The sequence below is a fragment of the Prosopis cineraria genome, unplaced genomic scaffold, assembly GCF_029017545.1.
Source record: "Prosopis cineraria cultivar Desert tree isolate PC_DT_omini unplaced genomic scaffold, ASM2901754v1 PC11, whole genome shotgun sequence".
Lineage (NCBI taxonomy): Eukaryota > Viridiplantae > Streptophyta > Magnoliopsida > Fabales > Fabaceae > Prosopis > Prosopis cineraria.
Window position 1 is genome coordinate 3,164,558 of NW_026555342.1, and position 13,883 is coordinate 3,178,440.

Consider the following 13,883-nt stretch of genomic DNA (forward strand, 5'->3'; position numbering starts at 1 on the left):
TTTCATTTTATTTATCCCAGTAAACAATTTTCAGAAACTACCTCTTCTCTTTCATCTCTTTTTCTCATGGCCTTTTCCTTCCTCCTCTGAGCTTTACCTAAAGAAAAACCCGAAGGGAAGAGAATTAGCAGCTAATACCCGTTTTGCGGAATTCATCTTCTCGTTCTCTGCTCTCAAAGTAAAAGACAGCAAAAGAGAGAAAAGAGAAACAGAAAAGGAGAGCTTAGCTACTTCCTTGTATTTCAAGACTCTTTCTTTCAGTGAAATGTTTGATTCCTCAAGCTCATCATACACACTTGAAGTTTCTCAGATTCCTGTCACTTTTCTTCCCTTTTGCCGAAAATCCATTATTGTCTCCGAGCTTAAAAACTGTCGTCTTTGCTTCGAGTGTTTCCAAACTCAATCTTCTAGAACATATCCAAGTTCCAACAAAACTGGTCCCCTTGATTGTTTTTCACCCTGTTCTGTCTTCTGGTTCCTGCGTTTCTGCATCCTCTTTGCTCAGTGACTTCCATGTCTTAGCCTCACTCAAAGAAGAGTTCCAATTTCCAGACCCTGCTCTAAGTACCTGGAACACCTTAAATTCAAGCTCAGTTTGTTCGTGGATTGGAATTTTCAGTGCCACCGTGGTCGAGTAGTGTCGGTGGACTGACCGATTTGAATCTGTATGGCTCAGTTTCTGCTTCTGCTCGGATTTCGAGACTCGATCGGCTCACCCACCTTTCACTTGCAGGAAACAACTTCACAGGCAGCATTGAGATCACCAACTTGAGCAGTCTTCAATATCTGAACATCTCGAACAACCAGCTCAGTGGCAGCTTGGATTGGAACTACTTTACCATGGAGAACTTGGAGATTCTTGATGCTTATAACAAACAACTTCACTGCCTTGCTTCCATGGGGGGTTTTGACCTTGAAGAAGCTCAGGTACTTGGATCTTGTGGGAACTTTTTCTATGGCACAATCCAGAAAGTTATGGAGAGTGTGGGGCTGGAATATCTCTCACTTGCGGGAAATGATCTACGAGGGAAAATCCCAGGTGCGTTAGGCAATCTCAGTAACTTGAAAGAGATATACTTGGGCTATTTCAACTCTTTCGAAGGTGGGATTCCAATGGAGTTGGGAAGTTGGTAAATTTAGTTCACATGATCTTTCAAGTTGTGACTTGGACGGTCCAATTCCAAAAGAACTGGGAAACTTGATAGGGCTTGACACTCTTTACTTGCATATCAATCAGCTATCTCCGGGTCCCTACCAAAACAGCTAGGCAACCTGACCAAGTTGGTGTACCTTGATCTTTCAGAAACGCACTCACTGGGGAATCCCTTTGAGTTCATCAATCTCAGGCAGCTCAAGCTTTTCAATCTCTTGGGGAACAGACTGCATGGGTCCATACCAGACTACATTGCAGATTGGCCAGATTTAGCGACACTTGCGCTGTGGAAGAACACTTCACAGGAGAAATCCCCCAGGATCTCGGCCAAAATGGGAATCTGCAAAATATTGATTGTCCTCCAACAAGCTCACTGGTACAATCCCACCTCATCTTTGTTCCTCAACCAGCTTAGGATCCTGATTCTCCTCAACAATTTCCTCTTTGGTCCCATACCAGAAGGTCGGGAACTTGTTTACAGTCTCACTAGAGTAAGGCTAGGACAGAACTACCTCAATGGTAGCATTCCCAATGGTTTTCTTTACCTTCCTAACCTAAATTTCGCAGAGTTGCAGAACAACTACTTGTCAGGAAATTGTCAGAGAATGGCAATAGCTCCTCTCACCTTAACTTAGGCCAGCTCATTTGTCAAACACAGCTTATCTGGTCCTTTACCTCGTTCACTCTCAAATTTCTCTTCCATTCAGATGCTTTCGCTCAGTGGGAACCATTCTCTGGTCCTATCCCGTCTTCCATCGGACAACTCGATCAAGTTCTAAGGCTTGATCTGAGCAAACTCATTTTCTGGAGAGATTCCACCCGAAATTGGGAACTGTTCCCATCTACTTATCTTGACATGAGCCAGAACAACCTCTCTGGAGCAATCCCAAATGAGATTTCTAACATCCACATTCTGAATTACATGAACTTGTCAAGAAACCATTTGAACGAAACCATCCCAAAGTCAATTGGCACCATGAAGAGTCTCACTACTGCTGATTTCTCCTTCAACGATTTCTCAGGCAAATTGCCAGAAACAGGGCAGTTCACGTTCCTCAATGCCTCAGCTTTCGCGGGTAACCCTCAACTCTGCGGTTCTCTCCTGAACAACCCTTGCAACTTCAACGCAATCACAGCCCCTCCAAGGAAAAGCTCTGCCGATTTCAAGCTCATCTTCGCCCTGGGCCTTTTAATTTGCTCCTTAGTATTTGCCGTTGCGGCCATACTTAAAGCCAAATCGTTCAGAAAGAACGGCCCGGGTTCATGGAAACTGACGGCATTTCAGAAGCTCGACTTCACAGTTTCCGACATCCTCGAATGCGTCAAAGACGGCAATGTGATCGGAAGAGGTGGCGCCGGGATCGTTTACCACGGGAAAATGCCAAATGGAGTCGAAATCGCAGTGAAGAAGCTTCTAGGATTTGGCGCCAACAGCCACGACCATGGCTTCCGAGCCGAGATTCAAACCCTAGGCAACATCAGACACAGAAACATCGTGAGATTGCTTGCATTCTGCTCCAACAGAGAGACAAATCTCCTGGTATACGAATACATGCGAAACGGAAGCCTTGGGGAGGCGTTGCACGGGAAAAAAGGATCGTTCCTAGGGTGGAATTTGAGGTACAAGATTGCGATCGATGCGGCGAAGGGTCTGTGCTACCTCCACCACGATTGCTCGCCGTTGATCGTTCACCGAGACGTGAAATCCAACAACATCCTCTTGAATTCGAGCTTCGAAGCACACGTGGCCGATTTCGGACTCGCCAAGTTCTTGATCGACGGCGGCAATTCGGAGTACATGTCTACCATCGCAGGGTCGTATGGATACATCGCTCCTGGTACGTTCCTTCATCATCCTCTTAAATCCTGTTCATACCATTCCATTTTCTCAGTATAGATCACGAAATCAAATCCAGAAGAGACAAAAACTTGATCCATCGTAAACCTGAAAATAACATATTCTCCCATGAAATACATGCACGCCTGATTTTAGTAAGCGAAATGTCACCATTCACGCACAGGATTGGAGTTAAATGTGCTTAAATCTACCAAGTGCTTAAGAGTGATTATAAATCAAAATATTTTATTTTTTAAAAAAAGTTTATTTGCCTACCATAAATATTTTCCACAATACTCCATTTGATCCTATTGATAAATTATTTCATAACTTAAAAAAAAATTTTAAATCTCATCAATAATGTTTTCTAAAAATTTAACTATTTTTAACTTTACTTCTAATAAATGTACATACTTTAAAAGTATTTATAAAATACTCCACTACTTAATAATAATCTTGTCATTGATGGGGATGGATAAAAAAATTGTAAAGATATTCTATAAATATGATTAAAATAAATAATTTTTCAATCTTGAGGATGTGATATAATGCCCTTGACATTTTATTTTAAATGTTTTATTCATTAAAAAATATAAAATATTTTTTGAAGAGTTAAATATTAAAAAATATAAAATATTTTAGTGTTTTAAAATGTATGATCATTGCATATTTTTTAAAAATAATCTTAATAAATAATTATTTTATATTTATTTTATAATAAATATTTTATTAAATAGAAGTAAATATAAAAAAATGATATTAATTTTTTTATATTTTTTTAAAGAAAGGAGCAGTGTAAAATCAAAATCACATTCCATTGTATCTTGGTGGAGGTTCGTTGGTAGTTAGTTAGTGAGGTAGTTAAGTTAGTTAGGGGTGAACTTACCTCGCTCGGTTAAATCCAAGGGTCACGTTGATAGTTACTGCCGTTTCATTGAACTTACGTGTTCAATCAAACGGGAATGGCCCAGTAAAGTTGGGAACAAAACAAGGATCTTGATTTGTAGCCGTAGGATTCTCTGCTTTGATAATCCAACGGTCAAAGTTGCCTTGATGGGATAAACCCGGATTGGCCTAGGAATCTCATGATTGGATCGCTCTTGTACCTACTATGAAATAGAATAAATTTCCTACACTTTTTTTTTAAGAATACTTTTATTCCTTGAAAAAAAAATTAGTCTCTTTCTATATAAAATATTTTTAAATTTAATCAATAATAAAGTCATGTTTCCGTTTGGGATCTTTTTCTGTTTTTAGAGGTTAATTATGAAAGCTTAACAGGTCCATGCTATTATAATCATGACATCCACAAAAGAAAAATATAGTTATTAAAACTCTTAATCATATGAATCTCGTCATACTTTATTTATGTAATTTAAAGTTGTAATTGTTTTCCTATATTCAATTCCAAAAATTCTAATTTGAATATCTTTTAAAATTAAACTTTTTTTACCATTTTTAAACCAAGTGTTTTCTATTATTCTTGATACTATCAAATTATCATCTTCATATGAAAGTATTGTTTAATTAACTTTACTATGGTCAATTTGCATGAAGCTTGAGTCATATAAATATAAAAAAATAGGATTAAAAAAATATTTTGGAGATACGAATTGATTCTGCATGAGGATGGATATGCATGGAATTTTTTGGGGAAGGGAGGAGAGAATTTTTTTGGAGAGGCTAAAATGAAAATGACCGGAACGGGGAGGGAGGGATCTGGTGTGGTGGGGCACACCTCAATCGCTGTCTCCAACAGGTCAATCTTACACCATCATTGCCCTCTCCAAACAGTCAGTCAGACACCACATCGCCTTTGGTTTTCCATATCATCCTTTCCACGCACCTTCTATAGCGCGTGTCTCGCAATCTCCACTCATTTCTTTCTCGTGCATCTTTTGCTTTCGCTCCCGCATTAGACCCAAACGTTATTTATTAATAATAACTTGTGGTACCTCTTCAAAAGACATGTTTTTTTATTGAGAATTTAATTATTACTGCATATTTAGATTAAGTTGGATTATTTTTATAACTAATTAATCTAAGCACCTCTTATATTTTTTTTGGATGATATAACTTTAAGTCCTTAAATTTTTTATCAATTATCAATTTAGTTATCAAACTTTAATTCAGTACAACCAGTCTGTGTTATTTATTGAGTTAAATAATTATAGAAGGTTTTGTATCAAGTTAAAATTTATAGGAACTGAGTTTTTTCGAGTCAAGAAATCATGGAGATTGAATTGTTTTAATTCAAAGTTCAATAGTTAAATTGATAATTAAAAAGTTAACAGTTAGGAACATATGTTTTCTCTATTTTTTAAATAAAATTTAAAATCAAAAAAAAAAATTATGTTCAAGTGAAAAGAATATGGTAAAACGAGGGTAAGAATCAAAGGTTGGCAAAAAATTTTATTGTCTTTAGTGAAATTTTATTTTTGATTGAAGAGACTTTTTTTATTTGTTGCTCTAATTTCTTATGAATAAATATATTCACTGGTCACGATAAGGACATAAGAAAAAGACACGAAAAAAAAAAATAATTGTCAGTGACGAATGCACAGACACGAGTGTGTGTGTGTGTGTGTGTGTGGGTTGATGGATCGTGATGTGAGAAAATTGATGTGAAGTATCATACTGTCGAGAGCAGATTGTTTTTACGTGGAAAGCAAGCCTCTACATTGCTCCCCACCCAGCTCTTCTTTTGTCAGATTCTTTGGCTTTTTGTTTGCAACTTGACATCTTTTTGTCTTCACTTATTTTTAACTTTAGCTCATTTTTAAAAAATTTGATTTTATTAATTAAATACTATTCATTTCATTACTATTGAGTTCTGACCATATCTTTTTTACTATTCATGTTTACAAGCTTTTTTTTAATAGACAATTAATGGATTTTGTTTTTTGAATCGCAGAATATGCTTACACATTAAAAGTAGATGAGAAGAGTGATGTTTATAGTTTTGGAGTAGTTTTGTTAGAGTTGATAACAGGGCAGCGACCAGTAGGAGATTTCGGAGATGGAGTAGACCTTGTGCAATGGTGCAAGAAGGCGACCAATGGACGAAAGGAAGAAGCGATGAACATCATCGACATGAGGCTATCGTTGGTGGCGAAGGAAGAGGCAATGCACATGTTATTCATCGCTCTGCTGTGTTTACAAGAGAACAGTGTTGTGAGGCCTACAATGAGAGACGTTGTTCAAATGCTCTCCGAATTCCCTCGACTTGTAGCCTCACAACACAAAAACAACAACAGCAGTATCAATAATAACAACCAAACATCATCTTCATATTCCAATAGCATTATTCCTCCAAGCAAAAGCCTTGAGAAAGCAAATCCTTGTCCTCCCACTTTCAAACAAGACCTTTTGGCTTGAGAAACTTGAGCTCTTTTTTCTGAGTTAATTTTCTCTAATATTCTTTAGGGCATATATCTATTAATGTTATAATTTGCCTTTCTTTAAATCCTTAACTCTATGTTCTTTTTTTTTGGGGGGGGGTTAGATTTATTAATTTTAGGGAGATATATAGAGTTTTTGTTGATCAAAGAGGTGTAGAAATAAACGGATGATGGTGTTCATAACTCTCTTAAAAAGGGGTGGCACTGTATAATTAGGTTGAGGCTCAAAATCCTTGTTTGGGGTTCTTGCATGATTTTCATTTGTAATCATGTTTTATGTATAATATATATTTATAAATAGATGTTAAATTTCAATTCCATTTCATTGCCTTAATTATATATATGCTTTCTATATTCTGAACATTTTTCATACAATTGGTTGCTTTATTCTTCCCATTTAATTTTAAAACTTATATTAATTGGGGATAATTAGGGATTAGCTAAATAACGACGATAATTAGTACGCACAGTTGTTGTTGTTTTTCCCCGAACCTTTTTCTTTAATTCTATGCAGTTTCTTTTATTCAAACGGATCTTGATCTGGCAAAAAAAGGAAAAAAAAAAAGAAAAAGGGATCTGAAAGTTAAAATAAAATTGTTTATAGCTTTTACAATTAAATAATACGGTAAACATAGATATACTAATTAATGATTAATAGCTTCGATATGAATCATAATAATAAGCATATAAATAATTTTAAAAAGACATGTTATCAATTGAAATAATAATGAAATTATTTAAATGAATTAACTTGTGTAATGTGGTGATATCTTTCCTCTTCATTCAATCAGAAAAATTATTACATCTGTCCCCAGTTGTAACAAAAAAAAAATCACAACAGTTTTTTTAATCATTTTTTTAATTTTTAGATATCGAGCATAATTTTTCATGTAGTTGAATGTTTAAAATTGTTTTGAAAGGAGGGAGAGTGTGTGTATATAGATATATATATATATATATATATATAAAAATTTTCACCAATCTCTCTCCCAAGTCACATGTATACGTGTTCCCTGTGATTAATTGATGGGCCTTTAAATTTTTTGCCAATGGCCCAATAACCTAATTGGGACTTGACGACTAAAAACAAAAACACTTCCCAACCCTTATTGAGCGCTTCAGCGTTGGGGTCTCCTTCAAAATCAGCGCCTGTAATCGTCGTCAAAATTCCCTCTAAAATCGAAAACGCGAAAACCCCTTTCAAATCCTTAAAAAATAAATAAACAAAATAAAAATAAAATTCGCTTCGCCTTCCAAAACGTATAAAAGGGACTCACCAACCAGGCACTCTGATTTCCAAGGTACGCATTTCCTCATCTCTGTTTTTCTTTTGCTGCTACTGTTATAGTTGTTGCTTGTCCCCTCCGATTTCTGTTCAAATTTCGGTTTTTAGCTGTTCGATATGAAATTCACTGTTCTACGGAGCTTGACTGCATATATTATGGTGCTAAAGAGTTTTTGGTTTCTTGTTTTCGAACTTGGGGTTTGCCGATTTCTGTGGTTTTACCCTTTCGTTCATTAAATTGGGGAGGGAGGTCACTAGTTGCTTTGTTGTAGCATTTTTAAGTTGTGTTCATTTCTGGGATTTTGCCATTTGAAAATTTTGGGGGAAATTATGTCTTTTATTTGTTTTTTTTAATTGTTTTAGTTAATATATAAGTTAACTTAGCTAAATCTGTTGCGTTCTCATGTTCAAACGCTTTGATTTTGTGAATATGTACTTCTTGCGGCATCAGAAATATTCTGAGAGTAAGAAAGAAGATAAAGAAAAAAGGACATCTTCCTGTGAAACATCTGTGAGCGCAAAATTAGCGTATAATGATTCCTAATGTTGTATTTTTGACGTTTAAAATGATCATGGGATGGAATTTGGTTATTTAACTTTGTCTCTGTTTATTTTAAAACTTGCTCAGGGACCTAGTTAGAATATGAAGCGCAAGCGTGGGCAAAAGAAAGGGAAGGCCAAAGTCACCCCTGTAATTAGTGCTAATGAGACAAGTGGAAATAAGGAAGAAGTATCTGGTTTGGATGAATTTGGTAACAATAAATCTGACTCTGGAATGGAAGCTGATACACCTTCTTCGACTGGGACAGACCATCATTACAACCTTGCCAACATAAATCCTGATGGTTCTGTTGAGAAGGCAGCAGGAAAATCATTTGGGCGCGTTAAAGTGAAGCTCAGGACATCAAAAGTGTTAGACTCTCAGCCCACTTCTTCTGATGCCCCTACTCAAAGTGATACTGATAAGAGTAGCCAGCATCAAGGGTTCGAGAAACAAGGTGTAAATACTGAGAGAACAGAAGACAGTGCTAATTCATTGCCCGAGATTAAATTGAGTGTTCTGTCAAAGAAAGCTGGGAGTATAAAAATTAAGTCCTCAAAGGTCTTTGGATCAAGCTCTAACCAGACAGGAAAATCATTGTCACCATCGGGTGGGAGTAGTCATGCCAAAGAAACCAATGCCACTCAAAAAAATCCACGATATAATAAGCAAGAATTGGATTCTGCTTTAGTGGTGTGTTGATGTTTTTCATACTGGTTTTCCTTGTTTTATGGTTTTCTAGTTTGTCTCTTTTTAATCAAGCAGGCCTTACAATTTCAGTTCTTAATGCATCTGTACCTTGGATCTTGTCTTTCTCCCCCTCCTTTTTCATAGGTTATAAGGAAGGTGATGAAAATGGATGCTGCTGAACCCTTCAATGTTCCTGTGAATCCTGAGGCTCTAGGAATCCCTGTAAGTACAAACATGTTCAACTAGGTTTTCCAATGGATTGGCTTCGAGTAGATGGTTCTCCAGTTGTGTTTGGGTCCCTTAATGATTCTTCTCCTGGACATTATGAAACTCCTCTGATATGCTGCCAAATAGTTCCAAAGGATCAAAGCTTTCGTAGTTGGTTGAATTGTCGAACTCTTAGCACGAACTTTGTGTTTTCACAACCTGCAATTCTTCTTGTAATTTACTATAGTAATTTGTTGGTGTCATTCTTATTTCAATGATTTTTAGTGCTTATCCTAGCCTGCCTCGAATGAAAAATTTGCCAAATGGAAAGTAAAAGTATAGTTTAATTTAATGGCTAACTCATTGTATTTCCTGTGAATTTTTTATTGGATGTTGGTAATTGTTTAATAGATGTCAGTTGTTGCCAAATTTGGCCCTTGAGACTGATGTGGTTGATAATAAAATTTAAGAACAAAAAAGGTTTATACTATCGATTGTGATTTTGTGTCTAATGACATTATGCTGTCTGGAACCAGGACTATTTTGATATTATAGATACACCAATGGATTTTGGAACTATATGCAGCAGTCTTGAAAGGAATGACAAGTATATGGACTCAGAGGATGTGTTTAAAGACGTTCAATACATTTGGAGCAATTGTTATAAGTACAACAATAAAGGTGACTATATCTTGGATCTTATGAGGCGTGTGAAGAAGAATTTTATGAAGTACTGGACTGCAGCTGGATTATACAGTGAACATGCAAAAACAACTAAAGGTGTGATGATTTCTATAGATGCTCTTTTTTCTAGTTCAAAATGTTAGCCCCTTTTTCTTTTACTTCGGCTTCCCTTGTTTGTTTTGGCTAAAAGCTAGACAATTGCATATGGAGACAGGATATTTGTGTTTTTGCATGGAATGCAGAAAACCAAGTAATACTGTTTTTTATTATTTTTTTTTCTGTGCATTTGGTGGGATATGAAGTAATTTTCCTGTTCAATATCTTGGGCTTTTGTAGGTCAAAACGTTTTTCTTTTCTGTTGCATAACTTTTTGATCCTTTGGAGGATTTTTATTTTTGTAAGATACTGCACCATGGTACTCCGATAGCTATTTGAGCTTGCCTTTTTTTAAAAATTTTGTGTGGACTGGAACTTCAGCAGAGGATGGAGGACAGTCTGGTGAAGGAAAAGTAGCGAAGGGTGGTCAATCAAAGCAGAAGACAAAAAAGCGTCATGGGTGTGTATTCCTGAACTACTTTCTTCCCTGCTGACTATATTTTACCAATGTAATAATTATGCTAATAGTGGATGTAATTGTGACTTTAAATTGCTTGCCATGATCAAACCCCTTGTTGAGGATTTTGTCTTTTTTAAATAAATAAACAAAACTAACAACTTTACAAAGATATCCAACACTAAAAGTTATCCGGTGGGATTTAATAGTTCCTCATGAGCTCTGGAGATGGTTAGTGGTTTTTATTCAGCAAAATAGAGTGGCTACTAACACGTGTCAAATAGGTACTGGCACTCCATTTTATCTCATGTTGTCTTGTTTTTGCAGGCCTCTAGATCTTTTCTTTCCAGGCTTTTTTGTCAAGCATGGATATGAACTTTATTCTACTCTACTTTATCCTATAATCTCACATGGATATTTAAAAAGATCCGCTATAAATTTTAAGTAAATTAATTCCTAGCATGAGCTCGGGCAATTGAAATTCCTTCAATATGCCCTATCTTACATTTTTACTCCCATTCTTGTGTAAGGTTGGGCAATTCTATAATAGATGTTTTTTTCCATGAATGATGAGGTTTTAACTTAGGTTACCTTGCAGTTATATTACATTCAAATTTTTTTCTTCTCCTGGAATGTAATGATGCTGACAGATTTTAATAGTTACTGCTTCGTTTCATCAAAATTATCTACTTGCAGAAGACGCCATAAACACGATTGCTTATGTGCTATTTGTGTCCTAAAGCGCCGTAGAAGGGAAAGGGAAGAGAATGCCCGAATGGCCAAGGGTAATATTGGATCTGTTGATGATAGACATGCTAGAGAGATTAAACAAGAGGTATGGTATAAATAAATTTTACACTGCATTTTATTTATTTAGAGATGTGTCTGGAAATTTGGAAGTAATTTAGGATGCATGATAGCTTATTAAGTTTATATCATTAACTACAAATACAGGATTGGATGCAACGCCTTCAACTTTCCTAATTCATAGTGAGCCCATATACATATATGATGTGCATCTTAAGGGAATTCAAACTCAAATAATTGCACATCAGCCCAATAATGATTAAAAAAAAAAAAGAATTTAGCACTTAGTGTAGATGTTCATCTGGACAATACAAGAATATGACTGGCTTGCTTTTTATGTCGACATACGTGAATTGTAATGTTGTCTTGTTTTTAAAGGAATCCATGCAGGTAGAGAGCCCTGGAAGTGAGGATTCATCCTCAAATATGGATGAATCACAGGGCACTGATCAGGATGCTGAGGAGGAAAAAGGAGAGGAGGTGAAAACGGAGGTTGGTGAGAAGCAGTCTAGTCCTTCTGAGGGGAAGCACAATGACATGGACGTGGATGATGAAGATGACGAAGATGAAGATGATGACAATGATCAGAAAGAAGGGGAGGCGGAGGAGGATGGAGAAGAGGAAGACTTGGAAGAAACTGAGGGAGACATTCAGAAGAAAGACAAGGGCGAAAATCTTAAGCAGTCACATCTTGGAGATGAAACTGCTGTTAAAGGCGAACAAGAAGGACAAGCTTTGGCCATCCAGCAACAGAAGCACAAGGTATTTCTAAATACTCATTATGTTATAGTTGGCATGGCTTCTACGTTTGTCATCTAACATCTCCAAAAGGGCTTAGGTACTGATAGAGCACATTGATGTTGTGCAATCCATGTGGTTGACCTTATCTAGTGAGATAAGACTTGTTGTATTGAACTGGATAGGATTCAAATGAAGCTCTCTAGATGTGTGCTGTCAAATTTTGAAATGAAATTATAATATGGGGACAAATTTTACAATTCAATAGCTCTCACATTTCATGATAACACCTAAAAGTTGTATGTAGATATCTATCTTGTCACTGATACAATTATTCTGTTACATGTAGTTGCAACTTGCAAGTTATACATGCTGTTTACTCTGTTTGTAGGAATCACGAAGTAAACAGGAGAGAGCCAAGTTGCTCGAGAAATTTTGTTTTGAAAACCCTCAGCTTCCCAGCTTATGTGCGACTCTGTTTCCTAAAAGCAGTGTATCTGTATGGAGTGGTCCAAACTCGCTGAATCATCAGCATAAAACTTCTGCTACTCGTCCTAATTCTATTTCTGCTGCTGTTCAGACTTTGATGAAGTAGGTTTTGCTTTTGACTTGTTTCGCCACTGTCAAAAAAACCTGAATTTTATGTTACTTGAGTTGTTTTGACTGACTTTTACTTTGCTCAATGTATGATAGTCATTAACATTTAGGGTTTATAAGAGTAAAACAGAGAATTCGAATAATACTTTATCCCCCCCCCCCCCGCGCGTTTTTCTAACTAGCTTTTACTTTGCTCAATGTACTAATTGAAGTACAAGCCCACAGACAAAACAGCGCAAAGGACAACAAAATTAAACAAGGTTGGAATGCGAAAAACTCTGCCCTCTTGGTGGTTTATGAAGGACCATAATATCTAAGTTCTCAGCATACCATTGGTGAGCAAGTCAGTTTGCACATTTATTTGCTTATTTTAAAATATGATTAAAAGTAACAATCCAATCCTGCATTCTGAGATTCTTGATCTTCTTGGTAGAACTAAAAGAGAGGGTGGTTCTGAGAAAATTCATTCTAGATGAACAGAGTCTCAATTGAGTCAGAACAGACATTAATTTTGAAGTATTTTCTGCTCCAGCAAAGATTAGACCTTCAAAGATATCATCAGAGAGTATGCCATGAAGTCAGGATACCCAAATATTATTGTACATAACTCGCATTCAATTTTAGATGCCTGTTAGTTAATGGACATGTAATAAAACAAAATACAGTACAATCAAAACAAGGTTGGTTGAGTGATAGGGGATTTAAAGTCTTGATTTTTTTTTGACCCGAATTTAAAGCCTTGATCTTGAGTCGATGAAAAAGTTTTGTCAGGAGCTTTATCTCAATTGAGTTTGGCTTGATTTAAACTTGGATCAATTGATAGTATCAAATACTAGGTAATTTGTTAAAAAAATAAATTAAAAAGAGATATCACAAGACTAAAACTAGGCAAGGTAGCTTACTAGCTAGAACCGAAGTGCAAAATTTGAATGTGTCTATATGGATCCGTTGATGGATACACCAGCACAGGTCAAAACAGAGTTTCAAAAGCAGCATCGAAAGGCAGTACCACGACGTCGTTTGAGGCGTTATTCCCAATTCTTTTCCTATCTCTTTCTCAACTAAAGCCTAAAAGGCATATTCTATTCACGCACGCGCACATGTATAAGCATTTGCTTTCTTAAAGCATGCTCTGAGAATTAAGCACATTCCTTTCTATTATATGCGCACAGCTTTTGTGCAGGTAATTAAATTTTTCATTTTTTCTTTTAAATTCTTCTTTCTAGTGATTTTGAGAACATTTAAACTCTCTCTCTCTCTCTACAGTATATATATGCATGTATGTATTCATGCATCATGCATGTACAGAGTCATGATTTATATTTATTTTTGAAGAAAAAAATCCCCATGCACTTAGGTGATGTGTTGATTTATAAACGAATAAGCTTAG

General features: G+C 36.1%; 1 protein-coding gene and 1 pseudogene across 2 annotated transcripts; both read left to right on the plus strand.

The window, feature by feature from the left end:
* Positions 1-6,711, plus strand: part of LOC129285624 (leucine-rich repeat receptor-like serine/threonine-protein kinase BAM1) — a 7,361-nt pseudogene extending 650 nt beyond the window's left edge.
* A 790-nt stretch (positions 6,712-7,501) lies between these two features.
* Positions 7,502-12,636, plus strand: LOC129285152 (uncharacterized). Of its 2 annotated transcripts, none has more exons than XM_054920715.1 (8): positions 7,502-7,692; positions 8,305-8,910; positions 9,052-9,129; positions 9,651-9,894; positions 10,276-10,354; positions 11,048-11,186; positions 11,537-11,920; positions 12,288-12,636. In XM_054920715.1, the coding sequence occupies exons 2-8, from the start codon at positions 8,320-8,322 to the stop codon at positions 12,489-12,491; spliced, it is 1,719 nt and encodes a 572-aa protein (XP_054776690.1). In that variant the 5' UTR covers positions 7,502-7,692; positions 8,305-8,319; the 3' UTR covers positions 12,492-12,636. The 2 variants fall into 2 exon arrangements, with proteins under 2 accessions (XP_054776690.1, XP_054776691.1); XM_054920716.1 differs by having other exon boundaries at positions 10,279-10,354.
* The last annotated feature ends 1,247 nt before the right edge of the window (positions 12,637-13,883 follow it).

Coding starts and splice junctions, on each gene's coding strand:
- LOC129285152 (XM_054920715.1), top strand. CDS start 8,320: ATGAAGCGCAAGCGTGGGCAAAAGAAAGGGAAGGCCAAAGTCACCCCT. Junction 10,355..11,047: donor AAGACAAAAAAGCGTCATGG/GTGTGTATTCCT, acceptor ATCTACTTGCAG/AAGACGCCATAAACACGATT. Junction 11,921..12,287: donor TCCAGCAACAGAAGCACAAG/GTATTTCTAAAT, acceptor CTCTGTTTGTAG/GAATCACGAAGTAAACAGGA.